Source organism: Pelecanus crispus, chromosome 13, assembly GCF_030463565.1.
Source record: "Pelecanus crispus isolate bPelCri1 chromosome 13, bPelCri1.pri, whole genome shotgun sequence".
Taxonomy (NCBI): Eukaryota; Metazoa; Chordata; class Aves; order Pelecaniformes; family Pelecanidae; genus Pelecanus; species Pelecanus crispus.
Genome location: NC_134655.1, coordinates 4,864,511 through 4,890,699, shown reverse-complemented (window position 1 = coordinate 4,890,699; position 26,189 = coordinate 4,864,511). Strand labels below are relative to the sequence as shown.

The window sequence follows — 26,189 nt, the reverse complement described above, 5'->3', positions numbered from 1 at the left end:
TGTTGGTTGATGAGAAGCTCAACATGACCCGGCGATGTGTGCTTGCAGCCCAGAAAGCCATCCTGGGCTGCATCAAAAGAAGCGTGGTCAGCAGGTCAAGGGAGGGGATTCTGCCCCTCTACTCTGCTCTTGTGAGGCCCCACCTGGAGTACTGCGTTCAGCTCTGGGGCCCCCAACACAAGGACATGGAGCTGTTGAGGTGAGTCCAGAGGAGGGCCATGAAGATGATCCGAGGGCTGGAGCACCTCTCCTATGAAGACAGGCTGAGAGAGTTGGGGTTGTTCAGCCTGGAGAAGCATCTGGGGAGATGTTATAGCAGCCTTCCCGTACTTAAAAGGGGCCTACAGGAAAGACTGGAAGGAACTCTTTATCAGGGAGTGTAGTGATAGGACAAGGGGTAACTGTTTTAAATTGAAAGAGGGTAGATTTAGACTAGATAATAGGAAGAAATTCTTTACTGTGAGGGTAGTGAGGCACTGGAAGAGGTTGCCCAGAGAAGCTGTGGATGCCCCCTCCCTGGAAGTGTTCAAGGCCAGGCTGGATGGGGCTTTGGCCAACCTGTTCTAGTGGAAGGTGTTCCTGCCCATGGCAGGGGGCCTGGAACTAGACGATCTTTAAGGTCCCTTCCAACCTAAATCATTCTATGATTCTATCTCTTGTTTAACACTGTAAATCACCAAATTTTGTTTAGAATCAATGAGAGAAAAAACTGGTAGACTGCATGAATCTTCTGAAAAAGCTGCCATTATAATTCTAGATTTACCCAATTTATTTTAATCTTGATCATCCCATCCAATTTATCTGAGGCGATTTCATTTAATTGCAACTTAATTTGAGAAGGGTTGGCTGTTCCAAGCAGCTTTCCTTGCCAAAAATGTAATCCTACAAGCATTACAAAATAGAAATCTGAGCAGCAGGTATGAATAAATCAGTTACTTTAGAAAGCAGTACTTTAATTTGATCTTATTGCTTCAGTGTTTTTCATCATATCATATGAATCTTAAGTCTGGATGACATGTAAAGATGTCTTAGCACAATTTAGAAATGCTGAAACAAATGGCATTATTTACATCTGCCAGCTATATTTTCTTCCTCTTCTTCATGTATATGTGCAAAGGAGTTCCATTACATGTACGATTAGTCACACGACCTGTGTTTGTACGATCAGGCTTTGAATGTGAACAAATATTCAAATATTTGTCAAATATTTTAATATCAAGTAAAATATTTTTTGCTTACACTTCAAAAATAACCACATCCTTTTAGAAAAGACTCTAATTCCCAAACGCATCTAAGACTGGAGTCCTTATAACTAATCCTACCCACTTAAAACAGAGTGTAGAGCGTGACCCAGCTACCTTCACTTCCTCTACAGTCAATGCAGAAAACCGGTTATCTCCAAAGACAATTCATCCTGAAAGGTAGAGGGAAAGAAGTGCTCTCACAAGTACCACTCTCTGTAAGAGGGGAGTCCAGATGAACAGATTAGACACCTAACTTGAAGGTGCCCAATGCAGGCCAGATAAAACTCCAACCTGGTAGAAAAGTGTTTTCAAAAGTAAAACACATACCCTGGGAAGGAAATTCTATTGACACTCAGTGAGACTGAAGCTTTTGGCTATCTTAAGACCTGAAGGAAGGCATCCAATATTTGATGCGTAGACTTCAACATGTGATAACATCCTTTCCTGAATCAGCATCCACTAATTTGAAATGTGCCAGGTGGAAGATGTTTGACACTTCATGGTTCTTAAAAACTTTATCATGGTTTCTTCCGAGTTAGCCTGAATACCACCAGCAACGATAGTATAACTTGGTGTGGGAGCATATTGAATTCACATTTTATGGATCTTCATTTTATCCTCAGAGTGGAATTTCAGTAAAAAAAAATACACTGAGCTCTAACAATGCTAGTAAACTTAGGGTTATGAGGGTTCTTCCTAAGTACTTGGGAGTTACTTTTCCAACAATGGTATGAAAAGCAATCCTAGCTCAGTGACTACAAAACACCGTATTTGAGTTGGGACATACAGGCAGCCCAGGAAGGCCAGGAAATCCATCCGATCCAGAAACACCAGGACTCCCAGTGGTACCGTTGCACCCATCGAGGCCAGGCAGACCTCTAGGTCCAGATTGCCCAGGGTGACCCTGTGTAAAGGAGAAAAAGAGAGCATGACTGACAGGATGCATTATTTTATTAGTAATACTGTCCCCAGAAAACTGATATCTTCCAAATGGCAACACAAAACAAAAGAAATGCACAACTCCCACTCAAGTTCAGTGTATGGCAGACTGCAACAGAACTAGCTTCTTTGGCCAGCATTGTTTATCCTCCCCAAAGCTTAAATCCTAGAACATTGGCTGCATTCATTTAATTACCTTTTTCTCCAAGGGATAATTTTCTGAAGTACATAACTTGTGCATGAGTAGGTCCCGAAAGGGCAATACTCATCCCACAGCAGTCTGAAATATATGGCATATAACACAGTGTAAAACAGCACGCAAGGGTGCACCTGACACCAGGAATGGAAGTTGCTCATGTAAAAACAAGGGCAGAGGCAGACTCAACAATACCGAGCATTTATAATTCCAATCTGCTTAAAGTTTCAGTGACTTCTCTTCCTCTCTGGTGTGGATTCTTTCCTTTAATAGTTCAACAGATGTTACAGCTCCAGCATCAGGCCATTCAAGCAAAACAGCTTTTCTTGTTATATTAAACTTAAAACCTTAGGTGAAGCAACTGGGAGAAAGACCTAATTAAACTAACAGCATTTAAAAGAAAGTACTTGTAATGGTCAATTATTAATCAAGCAGAGTAGAATAAAACTGTACCTAATTCTGATTTCACACCTCCTTTGACCTGGTATAGCTCTATTAATTTGACTGGAGTTTACTCAGCATGGTACTGGTGCAAAGGAGATCAAAGTTTGAGATTTGAATTACTACTTCTTCGGTGTCATATGGGTATGTGTAGGCAAAACACAGAAAGGCAGTCACACTACTCAGGTTTCAAGCAGCTCCTTATTCTATCCCCCTTTTCATAGAAACGAGTTCTGTGGCACTCAAAGACAGTGTTTTGTGGCAGGAAGGCAAATGAAACTTATGGAGATAGTATCAGTAACCGATGGTTCTCTCCCTCCCCTCTGTACACCCTGATCTTGACTCATCCCAAAAGTACTTTTGTTTGATCCCAAAGATTCATCCTTAAGATATGGCATTAAACAAGTTATGACTCACACTAGGAAAGCAAAAAAAATAAACATGGATAAAATGGAGATAAAGCAGAACATTAACAATCCTTCATGCCTGACACTTAAAACAAAACACATTTGTGTTGCTAAAGGTCTTCCCAGCCCAAGCCAACACCATATGCTCTGACCAAACTCAATGAGAACTTTGCAGTAATGTAAAGCCTTTTATCTAAGGATCTTAAAATGCCTTGCAAAAATGTGGGAATGCTATCATACTCATTTTACGGGTGAGAAGCTGGGGGCACACAGTAGCAGAGAGACTTTCCCAAGGATGCAGAGCAACTTAGGCCATAATTATGTAAGTACTCAAGCTGATCACTGGTCTCAGCTGCTGCCAGGAGGGCCATTGCACACTCCTGCTTACTCACACCTACCTCTTCCCTGTGCTGGCATAAGCACAGGCAGAACAGGCGAGTCGGAGCAGGAAACCAGCACAGCAGAGAAATAACTGTTCTGTTTCTTAAGGGGGTTAATTTTCAGCCAGATGAGTTCCTTGGTCCAGCTCATATGGCAACTGCATTGCGGTTTGTGCCAACACAATGGAGAGAAGGCAAGAGAGCCCAGATCTGCTCTCTGTCATTCAATAAGATGCAAACTGAATGAATGTAATCCACCACAGGATCAAGGCAGCTCACCCAGACAAGTATAAATTTGAGATTAAACAAGGCCTCAGGACATGGAATGAAGTCATCCCAAAGCATGAGCATCAGGCACCACTCCGTACATAGTACCAGTTGCCCTGACGATTAAAGTCTGTCAAAACACCCACATGTGGTGTGCAAGCAGGGACTTGCCAGGCCCTGGTAAAGTGACAGGAGAAGTCTGAAGCACCAATTTATTGCCACTTATGTTTGTCTCTCAGAAATCATTTCATTTGGTTCCTAAAGCTGGAACAAATCAGTGGCAAGCCACCCTCCTCCATCCATGCGGGATGTCATAGCCAAGAGCAGCTAGTGTCCGACGGGACAGGCTGTGACTGCAGAGGGAGGCCAGAGTGGTCAATGTCTACCAGGTCTTTCACTTTGTTTACAGCATCAACAAAACCAGAAGCTATGTGGGACAAGTGCACATGTATCTGGTTACAACATAAGGTGACCAGCTGCAGGGTTTAGTGAAGCTGAACGGCCAACATCTGCCCCTCAGAGCTCGACAACGGGGAGCCAAGCTGCTAAGCCTTTAGTGCTGGCCAAGAGCCAGCCCATGGCAGGCAGCTGACTGGTGGCCTCATGTCTTGGGAAACGCTTTGGGTGAGATCTCCTACCTCTTGGACCAATACAGTCTGTTAAGTGGCCCAAAGGATTTTGGTATCCTCTTAATATGTGAGAAGGGCTCACAAAGAGAGGACATAAAGTATGCTGACCACAGTGATTTCTTTTGTGTATTAAATAAATCTGTGGCCCTGTCACTTAATCCCATGGCATCCATGTCTGTGGTTCTGAGCCAAAGCATGACATAGACTGACACATGCACACGCCGTCTTGTTTGCTTTAGGAAAAAAATCCACAGGATTTACTACTTTCTAGCTAATCTGCTATCAGAGTTCACAATGTTTTAAGAACCTTACCTGAGGAGATACTGAGCACCCACAACTGACTTCCTTGAGAGTTGTAAAGTTCTGGCTTAATGAACCTTTTCCCCAGGGATTTAAAATACTGATTTAAAGAGCCGTTTTGACCTGAAAAATGGTGGTTAATAGTTTCACTGCTCTCACCTCCTCTAATTCCTGTTTTGGCAGATGTGCCAATTCAGCACAAGCACCTCAGCTGACTAAGGCAGAAGACTTTTACAGGCTTTACTTACACATGGCAGGGTGACTAGTTTACAGACCCGAGTTAAAACACGGGCTGGAGAGATCACTTGTGCTCTCTGTTCTCACAAAAGGAGACATTCCCTGTGAGACAGGTAAGGAAACTTGAACTGTTCATCTAGGCCCTTGCTTTATTTGACTCTTGCTCGTACAGTAACACTGTGATCCCAAGAGGCCTCTTTTCTAAATCAAACAGCATAAGGGCGATCCCAACAGGAGAGCTCAACAAATATTTAAAAACAGGGAAACAAATGCAATTAAGGGTGAACACAAAACTAATTCAATAAGCAGTTTCATGGATTGCTATGCCAAAGTGGCCTTTTTACAGCCATCACCAAGTGCTTGCGTTCTAGGAGGGTCACAAAATACAGAACTTTGCCTCTCTGTGTAGCTGTAGCTGTCATGGTACAGACAAGGGCTCACTTCTCATAGATATATTTCCTTCTAGAACTCCTTGGACAGTTCATGAAAAGCTATACACATCTCCCAGCTCCAGTTCCAGCCTTTGTCAGAGGTGTCCTTGAATCTTGTCCTATAGGAAAAAATAAACTTCCCGAGTAGGACTAAGGATTTGAGGGTTTCTTTTACAGTGTGACACAAAAGGCTAGCGATAAACACATGTAGCTGCTGTATTTACTAGGTTAAAGGGATTAGTCAGGCCAGCTGCAACAACATGATTTACTTGCCACCAGCATTCCCCAAGGGAAATCTGTGGAACACCACTTCCCTTAAGGTCAATAGTGGGATCCCCCTCTGAATCACAGCCTTGCAGTCCTTTGGCCATGACTAAAATATACCTGCCCACGCTAACATACCTGGCTACGACAACAAATCTCTCTTCATATTTAGATGTTAATTCTTGTGCAGAGATAGCAATGTATTTTTACTTCTCTCTTACATGTATTGGCATACACGTGCTCTCTTCTTTGCTCTGCATTTCACATATCCATACAATGTGCATATGTTCATATACGTATCACAACAAACCTAAGCTACTCCCTATCCTGAAATGCAACTGGCAAAAGTATAAATATTTTCTCAAGCAGTGGTGGTTGCTGTTTTCACCCTAGAATGGAAGTATTTATCTCAGTGACTAGAATGTAAACAGTATGAACTAGGTTCCCTTCCCCCTTTTTCTGTCCTGCAGTTGTGGCACAGAAGAGCCACAGTGGTGAGCACTTTGCTGCTCATGAACAGCAAAATGTACCTCTTTCCCGTTCACCTACCTGCAGAATACTGTAAAGCAGACAGAGTAGATGGGCATATGCTGGAGGCTTTGAATCCTCTCATCTACCTCCCCTGCTCTCTCCTTGGAATGCCTGTCGCTGCCAACTACCTGGCAATGGTTGTTGCTGTATCTCTGCCTCCCCCCATTGTTGGGAATCCCCTTTCTCCAGAGCCTCGTCTGAAAAAATACCCTGAGAACAGCATGTTCCCACAGTGTGTTCAATTAAATTAAGTATTATGGGAACAGCTTGTTCTCGTCAGAGCTAGAGAGTTGGCTGGTGGGAAAAGAAAAAAATAGCAGCAAGGGAGTAGAGCAGGAGAGAAAACAGGCAAGGATGAGCAGAGGGGGAGAGGACAAGGGCCAGGAAGGAACTGGAATCAAGCAAGCTCATTTACAGGGCCAACCATGCATTTTCAGCCAATCTATCAAAACAATTCAGTTTTTGATAGGAAGTAAGAAAACACAGCCCAACTGTTGGAGCTATTGGCCAGCTGAGGAAGTAGGAAAGATGACAAAGAGCATGAGTATAGTCTGAAGGCACAAGGATACAGAAGATGGAGAAATGCCACCAAGAAAAGAAAAAGAATTCTAACACCAGAAGGAAAAAGCAGGATGAGCTAAATACTGTAGAGAGAGCAAGGAAGTTTGGGGCAACTTCTAAAGCTGTCCCAGTTAAAACTCCCCTGAGGTAAAGTGTCTGTAAGACATCTTTGCAATAATCACTGGGGAAAACCAAAGCAAAAGCAAGCTGGTCAAAACACTCTAGGCACATAATTTTTTGTATGGTAAAGGAAACAACTGTCACTAGATGTTAAAGTTCTAAAGCATGAAAGAAACAATCAAAAAAATTCCTGATGTCAGGGAAAGTGGTTACCTACCCCTATCACCTGGAAAATGCAGCAATTATCTCTTTCCTGTCTTAGGTTTCTGAAAGGCTCAGGTCTAAACCAGAACTAGCACCCAGTAGAGAAGCAAGGATTCTCTGGAGGGCCTCAGCTCTAATCACTGTTTTCATTCACATCATAGCAAAAGAAGACTGAGGGAGACGTGATAACAGTTATCACATACAAGAAGGCTACTATGAAGTAAAAGGGAACAATCTGCTCTTTATGTCCATGATGAGTAACATGGGAACTAAGAGGTTTAAGCTGCAGAAAGAAAGACTGAAATTAGGCATTAGCAAAGCTTTTCTAACAGAGAAGTTAGAGTCTCCATCATTACAAGGTTTTAAGAATTGGTTAGGAAACACATACTAAAAATGGCCTGAAGCACAGCTGATCATGCCTGTTTGACTGTCTGAGGTCCCTTTCAATTCCGTAAGTCTATGATTTTATGATACGGTGTCTTCCAGACATGGTGCTGAGAGAACATTGTGCTGAAAGAAAAGCTTATCAATGATGCAGCGGATCCCCATGTAACTCAGGCTCACTTCCTGATATGTATCAACTTCTTATCATCCCATAACAGGATCCAAACCTCTTACAAAACAGCATGGGATCACCAGGTACGCTAACAAACACTGTCATTCCCCTCCAAAGAGGGAAAAAGCAAGCACTTGCAAGATACATTATGCATGTGCTAGGACAGTCTCATTGTGCTTACGTGCCTTTGGTTGTGACTAACATTCTAGTGATCTATGCTTATATTTGCAAACTTACTGGGATCCCGTTGATGCCTTGAAATCCTGGAACTCCCATTGGGCCCTGAAGAAAAAGAGTACACATTATATTTCACTTCATCAATCCGTATATTTCAGTTACCTGTGAGATACTTTTCACTCCAACAATTTCAGTCGTGGACTTTAGCTTTCAAAACCAAAAGGAGCAAACTATCTCGTGCAGATTCTCTCTGACTGCAAGGGTCAGTGAAGATAGGAACTGAGCATCTGAGCTTGACTGGATGCCAAATGAGTGTTTCAGGAATGTTTTAATCAGGCAATTTAAAGTAAAAATATAATCTCCTACTGCACATCTGGGGAAAACAAGATGCCAGGAAAATAAACAATCCAGCATAAGCTTAACTCTCAGTGTCACATTTGGCCTTCCAAGAGTTTCAACAGGACTTATGGGTTTTTCTCTCTACACTTGGATAGCACCTCCAGAGACATGCAGACCACTGTATTAACTTCAAACCACCCACCCCTGGCTGAGTTGCAAGTAATTACCACTTTATTGGTTCTACTGCTCTGCTCTGGACAGTAGCAAAACAGACGTGTAAGCAGAATATCCAGCCTAAATTGCTCTTGCTTTGGAAAGGTAAAGTATACTGCTTCCACAAAGAATAAAGAGAGAGAATCTTACTGCATGTTGACATTGCTCATGTATCCATTTCAATGGATAGAAACAGCAGTTCTGGAGTAAATAAGGGATTTTTTCAGTGCAAGGAAATTGGTTCCAATCATTAAAAGCCAATTCCTATCCTGGGTTTCTTTCTCTTCCATAATCTGGGTTTAATGATTTCAGTGTTATCTGCTAGAATTATGAAAATGCTATCACTCATATCGGCACTTGGTCCTTGCTTTGAATCCTCCATTGCCTTTCAGATGAATGCAACACCAAAGCAATGACTTTCATCATCATCATTGTCAGTTTACTTGGTTCTTCGTCTGATGACAAAGGATGACTAGAAGTCCAACATGTTGACTAATATTAAATGAAAAGAGGGTGTAACTGCAGCACATGACAGTACAATTGAGCTAGTTTTCATCTAGCTAGCTCACCTATCAGTAGCTGGGAAAACCTGGAAGACAAACTCTGCTCTGCAGGCCCTGGTACCTAAACTATCTGTCTTGTTCTTATTTGCACACATGACCTGAGCACCTTGCATCAAGTAGACCAGTAAGATGCTGTGGGATAGTCCCAGAATGCAAGCCATTGCCCTAATATCCCACACTTCCTTCAGATTTTAGAAACAAGGCACAGCATTGCAGGACTTCCTCTGTCTCTTAAGCTTTCAAGCTGTTGTCCTTGAAACATTCCTTTTGTCCAGCCACATAGGCATGAGAGTAGGAATCTAATCCCAGTCCTTGCATCAGACAATGTCAGACTTCCCCATTTTATAATCCATTACGTAACTTCTGTCAGGTGACGTGGTGGGAGCACATACACCGCTCTGGCCTATGCGGTGGGACTCAATGAGTCCTCTGCATGCAACCCAAAACTCATGATGCGAACACGCGCCTGGTGCACAGTGTAAACTTTCCTTAAGGTGAACTACCCACGTGTATCCGCTCTGTATTACTGGAAGTATTTGTTCGTGCCTCCATTCATTCCTTTGCCTAGCTCCAAACTCCCCTTTTGATACTTCCTTCCTAAGAAGAGACAGCAGAACAGATCCTAAGGGCATTCAGACATTTCTACATTTGCTGTTCTGCCCATTCTTGCACACTGCATTCATTGACACCCACACCTTATGGGTTATTCCATTTAATGTGACATAGCTTATAATATTCTTTCCGTTATTTATAACTTTGCACTTGCAAAACTGAATTGCAGGTTTCATTTAATACCCATTCCTTTTGCTTTTCTAGACACCAACTCAGGATCTTCTACACAGGAACCAGCTCCATGACTCAATGTAGTGTGAATAACACCCATCTATCCCTAGGCATGTGAAATGGAAGACTACTTGCAACAGCAATACTCATTCAGGTATGATTCATCTACCAGGATGGCTACAATGTTCAGCAGCTTTAGGAACTGCATTTTCATTCAAAAATAAAAGCAGGGGAGTCTTTAAAGATACTAATGAAATGCTGTTATGTTCTTACCACTGGGCAGATTGTCCAAGATTATCTTTATTCATTCAAAAACATACAAGGCCATAGATCTATTGCAAGGACAGAAAAGAAAAGTCACTGTTCAGCCTACCTTGTCGCCTTTCTGTCCAGGTGGTCCAGGGGGGCCCACTGCTCCTCTCTCACCTTTTGGTCCCGGCAAACCTTCTGGGCCAGTAAGTCCAGGTGCACCTATTGGTCCTTGAAGCCCAATTGGTCCTGGTCGACCCTAATATACAACAAAAAATAAGTCAATGCACCATGTTCACAAACTCCTTTGCAATTACTCTATCCAACTCAATCTTTAATGCAATTCGATACCTCTCAGGGTAGTTAGAACATCCTAAAGTTTTCCCTGTACATTCTAAGATAAAGAGTTTTTAGAGATGCAAGATGCAAGAAGTGCATGGGTCACATGCAGTCAGAAAGCACACTTTAGAGTATCTGAGACTAGTACAATGGTTGGCTCAAGATTGGGGTTGATTCCACTGTGCTCTCCTGGTTACCTTATAGTCGGGGTGTGGATTTTGGTTTCTCAAGCACAAAAAGAAAGGTGCAATGACTGAACATTGCCCGAAGATGGCAGCCTTTTCTACAACTGCAGATTCGTATGTGACTGATGAACTTTCATTGTTCTATCACTACATGGGATGTACAGGGTAGTCTGGTACTTGTTCCTGAAACAAGCCAACGTTTAAAAAAAAAAATGCTGTAGGTGCTCTGATTTTTTATTAGCCTCAGAAGCTGCCTCTTGGCAGCTGAACACTTAACACAGAGTTTTGTGTTAACATTTTTGTACTTTTCATTTGGTTCATTTTGAGAGAATCTGAAAGAGATCAACAGAGTCTAAGGTCCCAAAGTATCAGTAGAAAATGGCAGTTTAAGGCTATGCTTTCTACTGGCAAGACAGTCTGTCGATTACATGAAAATTCAATTACATGAAAATTCGATTACATGAAAATTCTTACCATGCAAAGAATCAAGCCTTACATTAAAAGATACAGAATAGACAAAGAAGTTAAAAAAAAATAAATCCTCCTCCTTTCAATTCTCCTCTACACTCATGTCCATAGTAGTTTCCCTTCTATTTCCCTATCTCCTTAAAACAGCAGAAGGAATGCAGCTCCCTGCTGCAAGTGTTTTAGTAATCTCAGCTGGAGACATACAAAGTCCTGACTCCATGCCTTGGCAGGTAAAAGACTTTACAGTTAATTTAAAAATGCATTTTAACATGTTAATAATCAAAGTGAAACAAACTGTAATTGATTTTAAAAATTCTATTTCCAGGGTCATTTTTAGTACCTGTTTAGGCTAAAACATTTCATCCCATATTCTATGTTCCTTGACTACTGGAGCAGTTTTCTTTTGAAGTGCAGCGATTCCCCCATGTCACTCTTTCTGTTGTGATTGTTTCATCCTGGCCTTTTAACTGAGGTCAAGTGCATGTTTTGTATTTCATACCTTTTCTGTCTAGACACTGTCCATACTGTGCACTTCCAGAGGCACAGGCTGCCATCTGAAAAGGCTTTTCTGTTGATTATTTTTAGCTACCTCCATTCTGGGCTAATTATCAATGGAATCCTTTATATTGGGAACCATATGATCATAACTTTAATCCCCAAGTCTTCAGTGGGCCTTGGCAACCATACACAACAAGGAACATGTTAGGAAAATCACATGCTTTGCTCTCACCTTCAGTCTCAGCTTTAATTTTTTAATTTCCCATAGTCACAAGCTATTCAGAGTCTTTCAGGCAACATCTCACTTCCAAGACATGGGTTGTGAACTGTTTACCTCAAGGCAACACAGCAGTGGAGAGCCATACCCTAAAAATGGGCGTGTTACTGTTCTAGCCAGCCACTACCCACAAAAGCATTGGCATCCAAGAGTCCACCAAGGTTTCTAGAGAAAACACACTGTGAATTCCTCACTTGTTTGAATTGCTAACACGTCTGTATTCAATTAGGTTGATTGCCAGGTTAATGACAGTGTTTCACAATGACTGGAACTGATAGGAATTAAAATTTTAGGAGGCTTTTGTTTTGCTCTGCTGCAGGTCACTTTGAGAAATATACCTAGATGAGACGATAAAGACCAGTAACTACACGTTCTGCTGGTGTTTGGTTCTCTGACAGAATTAAACACGTTCTCTGTGATTTCAGGGCCCATAGGTAAAAAGCTCTCTTCTGCCTTAGTGCCCTACAAGAAAGATTTTAACAGCACTTGAAGATTTTGTCCAGTGCCTTAGAGTGTCACTAAACCATAAAGACACAGTAAAGTGCTTCTAATCTCTCTGATAATGTGATTATGCCATGATAATCAGGCTCTCAAGAATTCCTACTGTTTCATTTGAAGTCTGTGTGGATGGAAATCATGTTTTCTATGCTGAAACAAAGGACTTGCCTCCACTGCTAAAAAAGCAGCATTTTTCGTCACTCAGTAGCACTCCCATGAACTGTCCCAAGATAAAAGCATTATAAAGAGCAAGCACTGTGGTGTGCAGGAGCAATTCCAGGATAAAAGCACAATGAAGACTCAGGTTTTACCACAAGGTAAAGTTACAGGGTTCAACGCCAGGTAGAACTACTGTTTGACCTCAATGAGTTTACCTTGTGGTAAAAAGTTAAGTGCCTAGTCTTTACGGTACCTTTGGCATCAGGATTGCTCTTACTTATCCAAAGGATAAAAAGAATAAAATAGCTCTTAGCAGTGAGGACAAGCTTAAACATAAAATGTGAGTTACATCAAACAGAAACTACAGTGAATCAACAGAGCTCCCTATCTTCAATCTTTATTTTTCAATACATATAGTCCTGTAGCCTGTAGAAAAGCCATTAGTAATTAATGCAAATGGTATCATTTTGGTTTCCTGGCTGCATGACAACTGTTTTTAAAAAGAGGAAAATTATAGAATGCTAGTAACACCAAGCAAGGACAAAGTCTATGAAATTACTGTGACTTGTGAATGTTTTTTCAAATGCCCACTAGAACTTCATATATTTGAAAACCACGACCTGCATTCTCAAACATATTTGTGCACCAGGCTTTTACTACACAAGCAGCACTAAACGAGATGCCTGTCTCTCCGTAATGAATATGATGCTGGTGAAAAATTATGTTATTTCTTGATATACCGTGGTGTTTCCATAAATAATTTCAGGATTTTGACCAAGTTTGTGCCATAAGTTCAATGTAAGTCATATGTATCTCTGTTACGCACTTAGCCATTGCAAACCATGAAAAATACAGAGATGTCTCAGACATTCAGGTTTCCATTCTCAATATGTGGTAACCAAGAGGAAAAAATGGCTGGAATAGGAACCTTCCAGTGCTTCTAAATCACCACACTGAAGAAGGCGGTAAACCAAAATGGCTTGAAAATGTAATTTGATGGCAGTGTCTTTCAAGATGGAAAAGGTTCTGCAACATGTGCCGCCTTCCCTTCACTCTTTTAATTCATCTGCACCCCAGGGTGTCACGAGGAGAGGCCAGTACGGTGGGTAATGATGGGGCCTCTCTACTGCTGCACAATCAAATGCATCACAGTTTCTCTATTGTCCCTACCCCTTTTGCCAACTCTAATACCCCACATAAATTTTCGCCCACTGAAGCAGAGCTGCTACACATAGCATTGCAAATTCCAAACATTCTTTTTTTCCCCGTTGCCTCTGTGATCTCGGAGAATAAAGTGTAAATCTATTTGATTTGTCGCTGTGCGAAGGAACACATGTGGCAGTGGTGTGGAACCACTGGACGTGACCCTTATTTCAGGGACAAACAATAATACAAGTGCTTGCTTGCTTGGCAGGCAGTTCTACTAGCCTCGCTCACTATCAAATACTAGCTCAGTGATTCATCACCAAAAAAGGATACTGGAACTCACAAAGTGAGATAAGTTTAGCAGGACTAGTAACTAAGCAGAATACTACTGATCAAGTAGGGCAGAACTGATCCCTACTTCAGTTAGTAAATTCATAGACTGCCATATTTCAAGCAGCAAAGCACTATTATTATTTTTCTAAGCAAAATTAAGGCCCAGTGTATGAAAAGAACAACTGAATTTAAAGATGTTCATGTTTTCTCAAACTAATACATAGTTCCTTCTCTATGAGAATTCAGTGACCACATTTTCAAAAAGGGTCTTATTCATGCTCTCTATTTCTTCATCTATTATTTCCCCCATAAACGATGTTCCCAAAAAAATTGCTGGTGACAAAGATTTACTTCACGAGCAAATGCTTTGTAGTCTGAAGCATCTTATACTCGGTTGATTACATTAAGGCAAACCAAAGAGCCAACCATTAAATCATTATGGCCCTCAAAATGTCTGTTCTCATATACAGCATCCACCAAGCGGAATCCAGCTCAAAACTTTCAAGGAAGATCTATGTACGATTCCCACGTCGTACAGGATAGCCTGTACAGGGGACTGATCCTTCGAGATGCTCTTTCACGCAGGCGAACAGCATTAGCCATGCGAATATCACAGCCGTTCTCTCCGATCAGGGATGCCGCAAGACACAAGGCAACACAGGACTCACGCTGAACTGCGATGAAGTGTCTATAGGTGACTTATCGGTGCAAGGCAGCAGTGCCCATTAGTGAGTAGCATGACCTGGGGCTAACCACTTCTACTTTCTACCTCAATTTCCTCCCTTCTCCTCTTCAGTCTGCCCTGCCTTTGCTGCAAGATTCCTGCGGCAGTGGTTATCTCTTGCTAGATAGACAGTGCCTAGCACAAGAGAGTCCCGGTCTCAACCGGGGCCCCACAGTTCTACTGTAATAATAATAATTACTGATGAAAAACCCTTCACTATTTTCCTAAATTACAGGTCAGGTATCCAGTGCCCTGCTCACATTCCAGAGTAAGTAATTATTTTCCCTACTGAAAAATGCTTTGTACTATTAAAGAAAATTATTCTTCAGTTTTTCTTCTAAAAACTTAGGGAAAGTCTTGTTCAAAATGGCTTCTTTATTTCTGTCATATAATTTACTGTTCCTCTACACAGCTTTTTACCCACACAGCATGAGATGAGTACGCAAAACCGTATGCACACACAGAAATAATGGACCAGAAAAAACATCCCCTGCAACAATCCTACTTCATTCAGCACCTTCCCAAAAATCTCATACTTTTTTTTTTTTTCTTTGTTGTTCTCTGTTCTTTAAGGAAGGATATCAGGGTAATAATTTTTTAAAATCTATTTTTAAGAAAAGAGACAAATTATTCCTGTACCATGTGAAATTTTTTAGTATCATAATTAATTTCAGAAGTTTTCTGTTTATCCGAAGCAGCCCTTGGCATGCTTACACTGCAGACTGTCAAGGCTGCTCTGGTCATCTCAGGAGCAATCTTTTAATGTAGTAATGAGCAACTGCGGGCTGTTTCTCATAATAATTTCTAATTTTAGTTCATGTGATAAACTCCATTTTCAAAAAAATACTTCTGTTATTTCCACTAAGCCTGACTAGACATGACCGCAAGTAGAAAATCCAGGTGATAAAAAAATGTGTGTGTGTATACAAATATATATATGGTTTTACACCCTATTTTTAAACTGCTTTAAAAAAATTAATGAAATTTGATTCCATAAGCCATTTGCTTCCTGAATCCTGTACTTCAGTAACATAAATAAAGTTGCAATGGAACATTTACCACATTACAAATATAGAACTGTGTACAAACCCTGGACATTAAAAAAAAAAAAAAAAAAAAACTTTGTTTTTAAATGTCTTTATTTTTAAACTGGATATTTAAATCTCTGAAAAGTTTGTTCTTTAGAATGCTCAATTTCCAGTTAAAAGCTTTCATGGAACATCCTGATCCAATCAATTCCACATATTTGCTATTTCTACTTACAGCACACAAAAAAGACCACATACCGTCGTCTTTTTCCCCACCACGGACAATGCCAGGAGTGATTCAGTGTTAAATCTAAGCAACTATTCCATTTAAGACTTCATAACCTTTAAAGAAACTACTTTTTAAAAAGATGTAAGAGAGTCAAAAAAGATGACTTTAACTCAGATTGCTTTTTTTGTTTTGATGTACTGAAACGTCCAAGTTAGATAAGAAAGTAAGAGCATGCGGAAAGGCTCCAGGCCACAGAGGACACAGATAACATGAAAGTAAGCGAAAGTCACTTGTGGGTTGTAACGTCTGTGTAAGAGATGTGCCGGCTAGGCGATAGCCTTCCTGCGCTGCGCTCCAGGGAGAAGGGGATCCATGCATAACTCTCAGCGTCATACAGAATGACGGGCACTACAGAAATACAAAGATATTATTCATGGGGATTTCTTAAAATAAAGAACAAGCAGCAGGATTTATGAGGCAGAGTGATGACTTATGTTGTATTTCAGTTAAATGAATAACCGTTGTATGAAAATTATGAGTTAAAGCTTATTTTTAAGGAGCTACGCTATATATTTGAATGACATTTACTTGCCCTTTTCATGATCATCACTCAGAATTACGCCTTTATTTCAGCAGAAACTGTGTGAAACAGTTATCACAGCTTGCAGAGGCTAGATACTGATGAATTGCGTCCCAGAGTATCACTGCAGCAGAGGTGATCACCCCTGAATCCCCAGCTTACTCACTGTTTGTTTAAGCTAATAGGCCTTGAGGCTCAGGTGATACATAGTCATCTGACATGAGCTCTTCGCCGCTTGCCATGGCAGAAGGTTTTGTTGCATGCTTGACTGACCCCTTTAGGGCCTTTTTCTTTTAAACTGGAAGAGCAATGCTAGGTTCATACACAAATGGAGAGCAATTCATGTAGACAGCATACGAGACTGACAACTGGCACTACTCCTCTGAAATCACGCACGAGTTTGAGCCTGACTTAGGCAGCTGATGGAATGAGGCATGAAGGAGGAGGTGAGTAAGAGTAGGCAGGAACCGCTCCCACACCTCATGGAGCTCTGGCATTGAATTACACTCATCAACATTCCAAAAAATAGGGCTTATATTGAAAGGATGGATTACACGATTATGAAACCTTAGCAAAAATGTGGCAGCAAGTGAGGTCTAACTGACTTCAATTTACTTGTGAACTAAGCATTTTTTTTTTTATTTAACAAAAGAGCATAGTACAGCCAAAGGTTTGAATGGTTTATGAGATTTTATGGTCTTTTGCAACCTCAGTTCATCTTCTCTCCCTCAAGCCTTTGGTGCCTAATCTCTAAAAAATGTTTTAGAAAGCCTTTTCAGTTCCCTGACCTGTTCACATAGGACAGCAGCTGTCATAACATTTTCCTGCCCTTAACTGAGAGAAGGGCACTTCTGAATATTGTGTACATCTCTTGACAGCAGCACAAGTCCTGAGCTGAATTTTAATACAAAAGAATTAGTTACTTCAGAAGAAAACACAGGCTTCCTGTAGGACTTCTTTCCATTTTCCTGATGGCTGTACAGGAAAATGGACAAGGTAGCATATGCAAAGCATTTTTTCCCTGGAATGCACACAAGTTGTCTCTGGTGAGAGCATGGCAGCAGAAAATGCCCAAATGACAGCTCCTCAGCAGTCAGTCCCCAGAACAGGAGACGGCTCAAAGGAAAAGCGAGGGTCATAGCCCCTGCCTCGCCTGGCTTTGGTTGCAGGGCTTTTCTCTAACCAGACTGATCTGCAGATGCCACTGGTTCTATTGCCAACTATTTTTTGCCCCTTACAGGCCAGTAAAGCCTTTTACGTTGATACAGAACAGCAGGTATCTACATCACTACTGCTCTAGCAAAGGATCAGCTAACTGGTTATAATTAGTTTTCACGTTTACTGGAAGCTCTGTGAATTAAAAGAATAGTTAAAATTGCTTCATTCCCGAGTAACCCATAGTGATATGCTACACACAAGTGTGACCTGCAAAGGAGGACAGCCCACAATTACTGCCAGCTTCGCTTTGCTTCCTTCTTCATGCCTTACTCCCTGTACTTTTGACAGTACTTTTATTGTCCTCAGAAATACTTGGCAGTCTGCTTTTACATTTTGTGTTTGAAGTTGTCTCTTACTCAATAATTTATTTGTTTCAATCAGACAATTGAACGGGATCACTAAGTTTTATCTCATATTTTAATTGTTTCTATCTGTTGCTGTTCACATGACAAACAATATAGATGAACTTCAGACACACACGTGGGTTTATTAACTGAGCTTATACAATTTCCAACACCTTGCTACAGGCCTTGCAGTATGTACTGTGTATATATATGTATATACAATATATATACGTGTGTATATATATATTGTCTCTCCCACAAATTTGCTAAGATCAAGCATACTATTCTTCACAAACCATTTAAAGGGGTTTTACCTAACTCATTACTGAGCAAGATACCACACTAATTATAGATATTAGGCAAGTCCCTTGGGGAAAACTGATATTGAATCCTAGTGATTTCACAGGCAATCACATCAGGACTGCTGTCCATGAAACCACAGCTTCTGACTCTCCTTAAGATATGCCCTACATCACAGAACTTTTTCAGGGATCCTCTATGGGCTCTTGAGGAAAGATGAACACGTGGCGTTGTGTTATTTTCCCTTCCACTTATCCCTAGCACCCGACAGAACAAACCAAAAAAGTCTGATGTGTTTCTCAAGAACTGTTTAACCGAACAGCTACAACGAACTTTTTGCTACCTCCCCCTCTGGCTGGCATTTCCAAGCTGCCTTCTTCATGGACTCAAGTGACAGAAGATTCATTGTTGCAAAAAAATGTTGTCAGTAGAAAATTAGCTGTATTAAGTAGTGTATTGAACAAGTGAAATCTTGCCAGTGTCAGGCCTGTTAAGACTATTAAAGGGACATTGTATCTAGAAAGGCAGGGAGGGTTCAGCCACATGCTGAAGCTGAACAGACTCCAAGCCTCCTCAGGGTCTGCTGTGTCCAGATCTGTTCATTTGCTTTGGGCTCCTCTCCAGTTCTTTCTTCTACAACAAACCCAATTTTAAAATTTCTAATGCCCCTTGCAAGCAAAGGCTGTGAAAAGTTAGTGTTTCCTCAGAGACAGAACAGGGATGTGGTCAAGGAGTAGATCTAGCAGGAAGAGACTGCCCGTACCCGCATTTTCCCAGTACAACTATTCCTCAGCAGATAGGACCGTTTGGTCTTCCCTGTTGCACTGAGGGGCAGAGCCGCTGGCTTTCATGCATCCCACAAAGGCACTGGCTATGAGAGTCCAGGCTGTGCACTGAGAAAGCGGCAGTTCAACTCTCTAAGAAGCAAATGAGTGCACATCTCAGCGGGCAACTCCCTCTTTCAACCACAGAATTCTCTGTCCATCAGCCACTACAGCACCCATCAAGAGCTGAGGGATTCTGAAAATGGAAGACTGAGACAGGAAGTAAGGAAACCAGGAATGGGCAATTTTTGGTCAAAAGTACCTCTCTACTGGCTCACGATTTCTAATACTACATTATAACTGTGTTTGACTACTTTGACTACTCTCTTTCTGCCTGGGAACTGGAAATCAAGTGCAGTCAAGACATGTCCTGCTCCCCCAATGACACAGAGATAAGGAGATAACTCTGAGATAAGGAATAGACCCAGAAGCGTGAGACGAAGAGACGGAAAAGGAGTTACGGAAGCCCCTTCTGCTCTGCGGATAATACAGAGAGCTTTCCATTTCCCTCATGCTGTGGGAACAGAGAGTGTCCTCTTGCACCAGAACTTCCCCAAACATGACATTCAACCAGGAAAGAAATTAATGAGGATGAAGAAACCAGTAATGAAAAAACAAAAAACTCTTGAGGTTTCCATGCATGGAAACAGTTACAGAGCTCTAGTAATCTTTTACCTTCCATGATGCCTTCTTGGCTTTTCCAAAGGGCCTCATGCTAGAGACAAGAAAATAGTTCATGAACCTTTTTGAGAAACTTCACTCACTACAGCTCTTTACTGCAGTTTCAGCTACAGATAAGATATTCCCAGCTTTAGGTTCTATCAGCAGCTAAAATAAGTTCCCAGTCTATTTAAATCCTGGCAATTATCCTGGGGAACTCATTTCCACAAGATGCATCCAAGACCAGCAATTTAGGAGTATTCTTACAGGAACAGCCACACAGAGAAGAACATGGAGATGTATAAGAACAGTTGCAAAAATGTCAGTTAAAGACTTCAAGCAAAGATTTAATGCCTCATGCACTTCTAGAGAGAAACCACCCACTAATCAACAAGAGCTAGGAGGAATTTAAAGGGTACCAGTCTTTAGGACAATTATTCCATGCTCACCAGCTGGGTTCCCTGCTAAGCACTGGAGCGGATAGGCAAGATCCTGCCCCAGTTTTTTCTGGGCTAGAAATAGCAATGTTCCCCCTCTGTGGGCAATTTTAGACCCAGATCTGGAATGTGCAGCCTGGGCTAGGCTCGTCCATTCCCAGATTGCTGCAATGCCGAATCAAACCCATTTTTAAATTATATTAAAGGGCTGGAGGGGTTTGGTCATTCAAAGAAAATTAACTCAATAAAGTATCTGTTTACTTTGCATAGATTCAAAAACCTCCAAAGTGTTTTCTGCCAGGCAAAGACTTTCAATCTGAATGGGATATATGGATAGCTCAGAAACACTCAGTTCATCACAGCTACAGAAAACAGTCATGCCTTTGATTCCAAAGACTTTATTAGTTTCCATTTGATTTGCTATTTCTACTTTGAAGGTGGCTATCAACGAATCATATCAGTGAACTGATACCTGGAAATGTCATTGGACTGCAGTTTATCTGAACAGATTATAGTAAAAAAATGGCTAGATGTAATCTGAGCAAAAAGTGATCATGTAGTCTACCACACATCTCAAGGGAGACTGATAATTTATTTTCCATGGGAATTACTCCAGAGCAACAACTTCTCTCAAAGGATCATAACTGAGGACCATTTTAATGGAGATATCATAATATCATATTAATTTGTTAATTGGCAGCTGTAGCTCTACTGAGGCTATTACTCCCCTAGTTTTCACACTTCTTATGGAAGTTTTCTGTGTTGTTGTCAACCTTTTCACTGTATTCCAGCTAAAGCAGAAAAACTTATCTTGGTTTAAATGCTGCAAAATTATCAACTAAGAGAACCATCTTGATATTTAACAGCTTGCCTTTGAATCTTCATAAAAGTTGCTCCATCTTTTCTTATTACTCTTTGTCTATCAGCAGATATTCTAGCTAGTAATGTGGCTGTTTGTATTAGAGTGATATTAGTTTGTCTTACTGCATTTTGTAATTGTTTATATATAGAGGTGAGTTGGTTGCAGAAACTACTTAGTACTAACTAAAATAGCATAGATTTATTTTAATACTTGGAATAAAACATAGCTGCCATTTTTCAGGTGGTTAATATGGTAATTAAATAAAAGGTGACTTTTTAATGTTTGCAATTATGTGTTCACTGTTTCTGCAGAATGTGAAGCGAATCATTAGAACATGAACAACAGAGACCTGGATCACAAGTGTAACATTGGTATTCTAAAAGCAGATTTAAATGCCTGTATCCAATCTTGCCTTTAGCAGTTTCTCTCAATTTGTCTCAAGTTCCTGAGAGAACAAGCTTGTAAGATGCTGAGATAGCTAAATTTAAAATCTGAACCATTCCTCTAACTCAGCTTGCAATCCAAGTCATAGCCTAACCTATTCTGGACCAGGATCTTAACACCACTTTTTTGGCTCACTTTTATCATATTGGAACATCTAATTATTCTATTAAATTTCACTGTTACACAGAAAATGTGTATCTATAAATTGCCACAAGTAAAGCAATGTTCCTGGAAAACAATCTTGTCTTTTTTCCTTTGTTCTTACTGATGCATTACTTATGTCCCTTCCCCTGTCCAATATCCAGTCTTTGTGCTATTACAACCAAATTTTAGTACTGAGTACGATGTAATTCTGAAACCGAGTCTGAAACTGGCATCTGATCTATGCAGCATGGAGCTACCTCTAAGCCTTACTACCATATCATGTATTAACATTATTCCTCTGGTGAATAAAGTAGCCTGTTTTGGAAAAGAAAGAAAAAGAGAAAAAAAACCACACACATATAAAAACCCACCAGCTTTAGTCACCAGACCATGTTCCAAATGCTAAACATTCTGTTTACAAGAGAGAAACATAGCAAAAGTTCTCATTATCCACTAAGGTCATTCAGCCCCAAAGGATGCTCCTAGTTAGAAGGCAGGCTGTGAAAGTAGGCCATTCACAGATCTCTCCAGTAAGGGGTCAGTGCAGAACAATAGATCTCTGCAAGCAGTTTCCCCTACATTTTGCCTCCCATAGCCTTCCCAGCATGTTTCTGGCACTTCAGAAAGGTCTGAGCGGCTTCCTTGCGCAGGGTTCTGCTAAAAAACAAAATTATCTGTTGGAACAGATAATATTAGGCAAGATTTTAAACTCAGATGGGAATCATTTGCTTATTTGAGATAGCAGATTTCGAACAAAAACTCTTCCCAGAGACCTGTTACGCAGCAGAGCCAAGGGGCGTTTTGCAAACATGTAAACAATTCACTTTAAAGGGAAAAAATGGAGTCTGTGAATTCTCATCTACACGTTGCTTGGAAATATACGGACCAAAGCAGAAGGAGCGGAGGGTAGTAGAGGCCTGCAAATTTACAAACATAACATTTGGCAAGATTCCAGTTATCTCCAGAAGCTTAAGCAGAGCAGGTCCAGGCAAAATTAGACTGCAGTGCCCGATAACAAGAAGTGCCAGTCCGTCAGTGGCTGGTTTACTAGGCAGTGTCAGAGAATAAACTGCAATTAGTAAAAATAACTTCAAACCAAAGTCAGGGAGAGGAAAAAACCAGAGGGTTTTTCATTTCTCCTAGTAAGTGTTGCATATTGATCAAGATAAGGACGGAAATGAACTCTTCACCTACTTGAATTCCCACTGGCTAAGGTATATAGAATAAATGATTAATTCCAATGTTGCTTGTCATCACATAAATTGTATGTTTAAGTCCTTGGACATTTACTACGTGGCTGTATTAACACTCCAAAAAGCTTCATTCATTTGTTGGTATAAACCACACTTCCAGTCTGCTTACTTTTTGACAGACAGGTCTCATTGTCCCCAAAATCCCTTGCTACACAATACAACAAAGACTTAAATGACTCTGTAGGCCTGCCCTGCTACCCACACTGCTCCGCGCTTCCTGCCCATATATCCCTGGAATTCATGACCATGCAGATTACTAAATTACACACTAGGCCAGGGATTAAGCATGGCTCTTTGTATGGGAGCATCTGAGGTCTGGAAGAAGATTTTACCTGTCACGGTCTGTGCTCATTGAGCCTTGATGAGAGACAGAAGGAAGCAGTGCTGCAGAAGATCACAAACACTGGTGTGTGATAATCAGCGATCTGTATATGATGACAGGATAACCTGACTGGTGCTGTCCTGCACACAGGTCCAGGGAGCTTTAGAAAGACAATAACCAGCCCACTATTTCCAAAGCAGCTCAGCAGCTTCTTCCCTCTTAAAATAAAAGGAGAAAATGTTCCCTGTTCTGACAGACCACAAGCCAGATAATGGCCTTCACTGTACCCAAGCAGAACTGAAATGTCTAAGGGTTAGGAATGCATCCTGCAGTTAAGCACACATACCAACAAGCCAAAGGGAGGGGTATGGTGGCTCATCAGTTGGTTTAAATTAGCTGCTAATCAAAGCCGGAATTGCTTCTGATTGCTTTCAGAATACTTAAGAGTTACATATCCGAAAGAAAAACTAAAAACAAGAGAAAAAGGTTTGAAATAACAGCATAAATTTAAACACCTCAAGGATATCAAATACCTTTTATCCATACGTACATACAAAAGTCACATTGCTTCTCACTTGAAAAATCAGGAGTCTTTAGGAGGCCTTAATCTTGATGTCTAGATAGGACAGAGGAGAGCAGTCTTTACCCAGCTGTAACTTACACATGGCTGGCAACTCCAAGCTTTGGCTAAGTCTGTTTAAGTTCAGTAGTTAAAGAATTACTGTAGCCAGGACAGTATAATGATGGAAATCAGGAAAAGTCTGTAGAGAGAGAGACAGCACATTTTACAAAACCAAGTTGTTTCCCTTTTTTTTTTTTTTTTAAAGATAGTAGGTGTTACTGTCTTGTTTGGTTTCCTTCTCATTGTATGCATATTCTTCACTTCAAACAGCAAATACTGACATCTTCCAGTTTTTATCAGTTACCTTGATGCAGCCATACCGGTCTGAAAGATGGTATCGCATTTCTCATTGTATTTTGCACTCACTTGGAGCTCAGTGAGTAACAGGAATTATCTAAGGCCTGAGAGATACAAAGTTCACCCACATAGTCAGTTTTATGTGTTTGTTTCAGACAGCAAACTCTGCTAACAAAATGTAACAAAATGGGGACCAATACACCACAAGGCAGTGATGCTTTGGTTCAGCATCATCCTGTTACATCAAAGAGGAGTGTTACTACATGCCAACATGATGACACATCATTTTAGAGGAACCAAAACTGCCTCAGATCTGCAAATAGCCTCCTAGCAGCTCATAAAAAATTGCAAACCCCCAGAAACCCTGGGAGGACAAGCACTGGAAGCGGATCTGGTCTGCACAGGCTCAGCAGGACTCTTTGGAAGTTGCTGCCAGTGGTTCTTTTGCGGCCAGAACAGCCACTGTTGAGCTACACAAACTACTCTAAGCCCTTTCCCTAGAGCCATCAGCTCGGGAACAATCATTAGACTGCAGTTTGAGAAAAATAAGCAAAGCATACTTTAAACGAACAGAGAAAAAAGAATCCTCTATTGATCACTGCTACAAACTGGCTTTGTATTTCCCTTGTTCATGAAGTGACTCCAATTTCAGTCAAACCACAACTATCTGCAGCAATGTTTTTCCATAGGATTTTTTTTTTTTTAAAGCCTCACACCATACTGTATTTGCATACTGTGCAATAAACTGTGCCCTCAGCCACACACATACATACTACCAGCCCCCTTGGGACACAGGATTAAGTTGCTCATAATCCCGGTAGGTATTTATAACGGCCTATCTTTTAGCCAGCAAGAACAGCAAAACAGTGAATACGAGTTAATGCATTCTTTGTATCTGGATCTCTGAATAAACATTCACTTCTATGGAGTTTTAGATCCTATGAAGACTCCAATGTCTTCACACGGACATCAATACAGACAAATAATGACTCCAGTGAAGTACAACCCTGATGTCAGAGACAGAAGAATCAGGCCCAGTTTGCATCACTCCTTCACCGCCATTGCTCTTGCCAACACAGCTGATCTTTGCTTGGCTGAATCAGCATCAGCAGAAATGTTGTCTTACATCTGCCACTGACTGGAAATGCCAGCTCTGCAAGTGTCTGCTGACCAAAGCCTAAGAGGAATCATGCCACTGAGGAAGGCTAAAGGGTCAAGGCTTAAAAGCAGAACAAAGGAAAAGGAATCCGAGAAATAAAATAAAGGACATAATGGTAAGAAATACAGAGGAGGCACAGCTATACTGTTCACCTTCACTTTGCGGCACCAACTGAAGAGTACACACGAGGGAAATCCGTAAAAGTCAGCCAACAGTCCTACGTGTAGGGTAAGGTGAAGTGCCTCAACTGGTGATAAGGGAATGGACTGCGTCCTTGCTCCCACCGTGAAAATCAGCACTGAGGATGCGCATGGGAGGCTCTTGCTAGTTGGTTTTTATGTGAATCCGGTGGCCACCTCCCTGCTTTTCCTATTGCTCCGAATGATAAAGAAACAGGCACACGAATGCTGAATGGCCGTTTCACAGCTGGTCCTGGGAAAGGCAGGCACAGAGCCTGGGTTTCATTTTCCCAGCTCTCACAGAGGATGTGCCCAAGCACAGGACTTAAATCCTGAACACTGGGATTTTACTGGAGTCTCAAAAGCTGCATCATCATCTTTTTCCTTTCCAGAAACAAAATTTTTCTGTTAACACAAGCAACATTGCAGTGTCAAAGTTCTTATCTGTCAACTGGAGTAACAGCTATTTTCTCCTGGGGAACTGAAATTTAACTATCCAGAAACTTCATCTTTGCTGAACAAAGAAAAGAAAAGAAAAATACATTTTCCTTGTCTTCGTGTTACTGGATGCAACAGCAAGTGGGGAAGAAATGTGGGATGACTTCTATTCTTCAGATAGTGATTTACCC

At 41.1% G+C, this 26,189-nt stretch overlaps 1 protein-coding gene across 1 annotated transcript in view; it reads right to left on the bottom strand.

Annotated features, from left to right (window-relative positions):
• Window positions 1-26,189, bottom strand: part of COL4A6 (collagen type IV alpha 6 chain) — a 138,333-nt gene that overhangs the window by 41,136 nt on the left and 71,008 nt on the right. The window contains exons 4-6 of the mRNA XM_075720777.1: window positions 10,156-10,290; window positions 7,945-7,989; window positions 2,032-2,148 (exon numbers count right to left, since the gene is read on the bottom strand). Coding sequence (XP_075576892.1) covers window positions 2,032-2,148; window positions 7,945-7,989; window positions 10,156-10,290 — 297 coding nt within the window. The remainder of the gene's footprint in view (window positions 1-2,031; window positions 2,149-7,944; window positions 7,990-10,155; window positions 10,291-26,189) is intronic.